At 35.3% G+C, this 6,495-nt stretch overlaps 1 protein-coding gene across 1 annotated transcript in view; it reads right to left on the bottom strand.

The window, feature by feature from the left end:
* Positions 1–5,548: 5,548 nt before the first annotated feature.
* LOC135197362 (chromatin assembly factor 1 subunit A-like) overlaps positions 5,549–6,495 on the bottom strand; it is a 20,291-nt gene continuing 19,344 nt past the window's right edge. The window contains exons 4-5 of the mRNA XM_064224487.1: positions 6,028–6,179; positions 5,549–5,664 (exon numbers count right to left, since the gene is read on the bottom strand). Coding sequence (XP_064080557.1) covers positions 5,549–5,664; positions 6,028–6,179 — 268 coding nt within the window. The remainder of the gene's footprint in view (positions 5,665–6,027; positions 6,180–6,495) is intronic.

Below are 6,495 nucleotides of genomic sequence, written 5' to 3'. Positions count from 1 at the left end.
TTTCTACCGACCCCCTAAAGACAAGACCAGAGACACACCCAACAATAAAATAAAAATAAAAATTCCTCACCTGGAGACAATTAAGAGAGTAACCCACACCCTTGGGAAATCCAACCCTTTTGCATTTACCTACCCAAATACCTTAGCCAAATCCCTGATTAACGTCCAACAAAAGACATCTCCCAAAGACTCTGGGTCTATGAGATCCCATGCCAGGACTGTGACCAATCTTACATCGGATTTACAGGTAAATCACTTCCCCAGAGATTAACACAACACAAACGGTCAGTTAGGTATGGACAACAGAACTCGGCTATTTTCAACCATATAAATGAACATAACCATAGAATATACTGGAATTTGTCACGTGTAATTTATAGCAGCAACTGCCGGTACATGAGTCAAATGATGGAATCGGCCTTAATAAAAGAGAAGCAGGTAATGAACATCTCAAAAGGCGCGTGGATCTCAGATGTCGTCGACCAAGTTTTCATTCAACCAACGCTTAAGAAGATTAAAGGAAGATTATCAGCGGGGTGACCTAAATTGGCTTACTTGTGGACGGATCTCTTGGTATAAATACCACCTTTTCTGTAAACTTTTCTCATTCATATACCTGAAGAGAGAGACAGCAGTCTCTGAAATATAGTACTTTTCTCTCTACATTTTGGTGTTTTTATGGGCTCCTTTTATTAGATGGAATTCTGTTGTTACAGAACATTTTTATCAGTCATTATATTCTTAATATATATATATATATATATTATATATATATATATATATATATATATATATATGTGTTACAGGACTTCATTTATTGTGGATTGTATCTAACTTGCATATTTATTCAGGAAAATATACAAGTTTTCTAGGGCAAACTGTCCTCATCGTCTGGTAGCTCCTGAATAAATATCTCTGCTTGCTACCATCCACTTTAACTGAGCTCTTATTATTATTAATTGTATTAATGCTCAGGACAAGTGTGCAAGTGGTAAATTTTATATTGTGTGTGCATGCTCACTGAGTAATTTTTTTTTTTTGCTGCCAATTTCCATTTCATTAAAGTCTGCTGCACTTTTGGATTCTATAATTATGCGACAACACCTTCCCAATTTCCATTACGCGTACTTATTTACAAATTAAAGATCTGGGCGGAAAACTATTTCAGCGATTAATTCTTGGCTATCATCAAGGTAATTTTACCCAAAACCTTCTGCGCCGCTCTAATGGTTACTATAAAGCGCTCTAGATATCTAAACAGACTCTACTACGTCTCATACAAAAGGGAGTGACTGATAACCTAAGTACAGAGAACGTCAGAAAAAAAACTTTTTTTTTTTTTTTCTTTTGCTGCTGTAGAGGAATAATAGTAATCCAGAGGTTTCATTTATACGGTTTCCAGGAACAAGAACGGTTTTTATAGTCGTGTGTTGGTTTATGTTATAGTGTTTTATATGTTTTTATTTCTTCTTTTTTTGTGGATGAATTCATCATTTAAAATTTATATGTGATTTCAATAGTATTAAGTTTAGATTGCATTAATCGTACGCCAGTCTCAGTCCATTTTGTGCTGTGGGTGTTTTCGAAAAATTTACTTTTAAAGTCATTATATTGTTATATAGTGTGTAATAGTTATATAGTGTGCAATAGTATATCACGTTACTTTCTTTCTGAAGATCGCAGTTACCGAAAACAATTAGGTAATGTGATGTTCTCTCAAATCTAAAATATTTTGCAACCTTGACACTGACATGTCTTAATGTTTATATCAAACTGATTTTAAAACCAGTTGTAATATTTTTAAACATAATTGATGAAGACTTATTCACATTATTGGTGCGACCGTGAACAAGAGTAGTTGTCAATGATTTTAGCAAACCATACCAGTATGAAGCATGGTTTTCGCAAGTAGAACGGTTGGTACTACTGAACTTAAATTTTGCTCTATTTTTTATTTCGTTGATGCAATTTAACCCAAGTTTAGTAGTTTTGTTCTGTGTCTGTTGGAAACTTGAGCTACAGAATTCCTACAGTAATCATTAGTTTAGTATCCATGTGAATTCGTAGGTTCGATGTGACTTTTAGTTAATATTATAAGTGGTTAGGAATTCAAAGTCCTATCGTTAATAATACAACAAGGATAATTTTCAGTATCAGTAGTATTCTCTCTCTCTCTCTCTCTCTCTCTCTCTCTCTCTCTCTCTCTCTCTCTCTGAGATATTACGAAGATAAAGTGGTTTATCCCCGCTGAAATATTCCAGTTAACAGATTTTCTCTCTCTCTCTCTCTCTCTCTCTCTCTCTCTCTCTCTCTCTCTCTCTCTCTCTCTCACACACACACACACACACACAAATATTTCAGAGTAAAATTGCTCTCGCATGCTTGCCATTCCGCTTAAAAATACCCCCACCCAATCTTTTTTTTTTTTTTTTTCTGAGAATCCGGAAAATAGTCTCTGTGACCACTTTTTTTCCATTTTTCAACCTCAGCAACAGAGGGATTCCGGAGCCTGAGAATTCCCCCCCCCCCCCCCCCCCCCCGCCCCCGCCCCCCGCCCCCTTTTTTTACCGACTGGATTTTTTTTTCTCTCTACACTTTCCAGCGTCAAAAGATTTTATTTTTATTTTGTAGAGGCTGGTGATGAGTTTTCATCATAGTTATGTGTTTAAGATTACGAAGGTGAGCGTACTTTTTTTTTCTTCAGATTAGCATGTTTTTAATTTGTGAGAGCGTATATATATATATATATATATATATATATATATATATATATATATATATATATATATATATATACTCTCTCTCTCTCTCTACACACACACACACACACACATATATATATAATATATATATATATATATATATATATATATATACATATACATATACATACAATATACATATACATATATGCGTATATGCATAATTGCTAAACGGTATTTATGGGTTTTCCCATTAAAATAAAATTGTCTTTTCATGACCAGCATACATTTCCATTTCGGAATGCCTAGAAATGTTATCCTTTTTGATGTCGAGTGGTATTGGAGGGATTGTGTAGGATTGTAGGATATTCATTTTATTTCCTCATTCACGTAAAATTGGTATTGTATTGTTATTACAGATTGAAAATAAAAGTTGCTTAGTCTGGGATTTTGATCAGCTAAGCCTTCCAATTTACATATTTATGAATAAAACAAGTTGTAATATAAGTGTAATTATAACACATATCGGGGAGAAGAGAGAGAGAGAGAGAGAGAGAGAGAGAGAGAAGAGAGAGAGAGAGAGAGAGAGATGCTCTTGTTTTATTTACATAAAAATAATTAATCATATGGACGTAACGCTTGCAATATTCTTCCCTGCCAGCTTCTCTCTCTCTCTCTCGCTATCTCTCTCTCTCTCTCTCTCGCTCTCTCTCTCTCTCTCTCTCTCTCCTCCTCGATATGTCACCTTATCAGAAATAGATCTAACTTTTTTCTGACAAGACTTGAGAAAAAAAATAGATAAATAAATGAAGGAAAATATAAATCAAATGAATGAGATAACCAACAGAAAGATCGGAATGTCTCTTGTATAAGATAAGTTAGCTATCGAAGATCTCAAAGGTATGAATGTGTTAGTAACGTCTTGCCAAGGTGATTACATCGTATATTTTATATATAATATATATATATATATATATATATATATATATTATATATATATATATATATATATATATATATAATTATATGAACATATATATTTACAGTATTATATATATAATTATATGCATTTACATGTAATATATTTTTACTAATTTATTTACTAGCACTTGCACTGGCATTAGATTTATCAAAAAGCCGATATCTTTCATAAATTATTTTATTTATTTTAAGTGCGGATGTGCTCATATAAATAGTTGGTGTCCTATATCCCTTTATAAGTCGCTTAAGCTTTATAATTAAGGCGGTTTTATTGGGATCAAATACTTATTCGTAATCCGTAATATGATGCTTGAATGTCGAGAAATAATTCTAACGAGACATTTTTCTTATCTCTTATCTAAAGCTCTGGGTGGTACTTTAGATAAACACGGAACGCGAATCAAGATGCCCGAAGTATTAAATGACCGGGAAAGGAATGCCCAAAGGAGAGAGAGAGAGAGAGAGAGAGAGAAGGGGGAGGAAGGAAAGGAGAGAGAGACGAGAGACGAGGAGACGAGAGAGAGAGAGAGAGAGAGCTTTTTTTATGCAGCTGTAAGCCATCTCTCAGAGAAATGCATAACTCGAGGCGACTTTTATCTCTTTTGCAAATGGCGCTGGGCTGTTCACTTCTTCCATATTTTATCAATATTATTATTTATTTATTTTTGTCGCTCGTTCTTAGTCATTTCTGAGCAATGAGCTGCTCCCTGTGGCAGAAATTGTTAACAATACTAGCCAATTATTTATTAGAGAAATGAAAACAAATGTGAATTAGCCTGACAGTAATATTAGGTAATCCATGTGATTTTTCGGGTTGATATCTGTAACAGGTATTGTTGCTGTAGATCAGTGGTTCCCAAGCTGGGGGGCCATTTGAAGACATTTATGTATAAAACCAAAAGGAGTTTAGTGGGTAGGCAGGTAGTGGAGGAAACTTACTATTGGGCTGATGGGCCATGGACAAGTGTCCTGCATAAAAAGTGGGTAACGACCTGAAAAAGCTTGGGAACCACTGCCGTAGAAGCTTACTTTAATAGTAAATGACAGTACGACTGGCCATGACCTTGAGGTCAGCTTGCGTTAGTAAACCTTAATTCTGTGAGCATAGATATTAAGACCCTTTGTAAAAAGGTTAGGTATATAATTGTATAAGGTTTTCCTATTAAAATAAGTTTTATGCATATATTAGAATAAGGATTTCTTATAAAAACAGGTTTATATTCGAGAAATACAGTAAACAAATGTTTATTACTTCAGCATTAAGTGGAAATGTTTGCGCTTGGAATAAACACCACAAACTTTGTCTCACAAGAAAAGTATATACTTGCTACCTGTTGTCTCTTGAAAAGGATGGGGTAAATGATTCTGGAAATGTTCCTTTCCACGCATATTGTATATTGTATCTCTCACACAAGAGTCACATCTCTCGTAGAAGTCAAACGATTTTTTTCGTTTTTTTTTTTCGGTCATCTGGTTTCTCTCTCCACCCGAAGTCATTATTGCCCCGCCCCCCCCCCCCCCCAACACTCCCTTTCCCACCTTCTTCCTCTCCCATTTGCCTTACAGTAGTATTATGGGAAACTCTACTGACATCGAAACAATTCCCAGTCTTTCACTGACATCACTTACATAATGACAGCTTTCCTCTTCCAGTTATTAAAAAAAAAAAATGCTGTTATTACATTGATAAGTCTAAAAGAGCGATAAATTTAGCACCCATTAAAATGTTACCTATATTCGCTACAATGATTTTAATGAGAATCAATGCTTATATTGTACCAATGACTTTCTATGAGAATAATGAAAGAGGATTAATTTACAAGTTAATAGTTTCTATCTACGTTACGCTGATTTTCATATAAGAATCAACACTGAAACGGTACCAACGACTTTTTTGTTTTATGAGAATCATCACTGGGTGTAGAACTGAACTCCCTCTTCTTTTTCTTCTTTTTCTTCTTCTTCTTTTTCGGCGATAAGTCTAAAAAAGCATAAATTAGTACCTGTTAAAATGTTATCTATATCCGCTACAATGATTTTATGAGAATCAAAGCTTATATTGTACCAATGACTTTCTGTGAGAATCATAAAAGAGGATAAATTTACAAGAAAATAAGGTCCTACCTTCTTTACAAGCGCCTCAGTGGCGTGGTCGGTATGGTGTTGGCCTCGGTGGCCGCGGGTTCGATTCTCGGTCATGCCATTGGGAGTGAGAGGTGTTTATTTCTGGTGATAGAAGTTCACTCTTGACGTGGTTCAAAGTCACGCAAAGGCGTTGGTCCCGTTGCTGTATAACCACTGGTTCCATGCAACGTTAAAACACCATACAGACAAACCAACAAACCTATCTTCTTGACGTTGATTTTTATATAAGAATCAACATTGGATGTAGAACTAAACTCCCGCTTCTTCTTCTTCTTCTTCTTCTTCTTCTTCTTCTCGTTCTTTTTCTTCTTCTCCTTCTCCTTCTTCTTCTTCTCTTTCTCCTCTCCTTCTCTCCTCGCACAACCAAACTTTCAGTCAGCCTCGTTTCTTTAGCCGTCCCGGGGCTAATTGAGTTTGACTCGCGAGAGTCACACCAGAGTTTGATCTAGTTCCTTCTGCTGAGATATCTGACTGAGACAAACGCTTATTAACAGAGAAACAGATTTAACGAATGGTCTGTTTAGCCTCTCTGGCCCTGGGGGAATGAAATGGAAATAGTAGTAGTAGTAGTAGTAATAGTAGTGGTAGTAGTAGTAGTAGTAGAGAGGGGAGGAGGAGGAGGGTTGGAAGAGTAAATAATAAAAAAAAGAACAAAAAAAGGAGGAGA

Source organism: Macrobrachium nipponense, chromosome 23, assembly GCF_015104395.2.
Source record: "Macrobrachium nipponense isolate FS-2020 chromosome 23, ASM1510439v2, whole genome shotgun sequence".
Lineage (NCBI taxonomy): Eukaryota > Metazoa > Arthropoda > Malacostraca > Decapoda > Palaemonidae > Macrobrachium > Macrobrachium nipponense.
The sequence above is the reverse complement of the archived record's forward strand: the minus strand, read 5'-3'. Positions and strand labels throughout refer to the sequence as shown.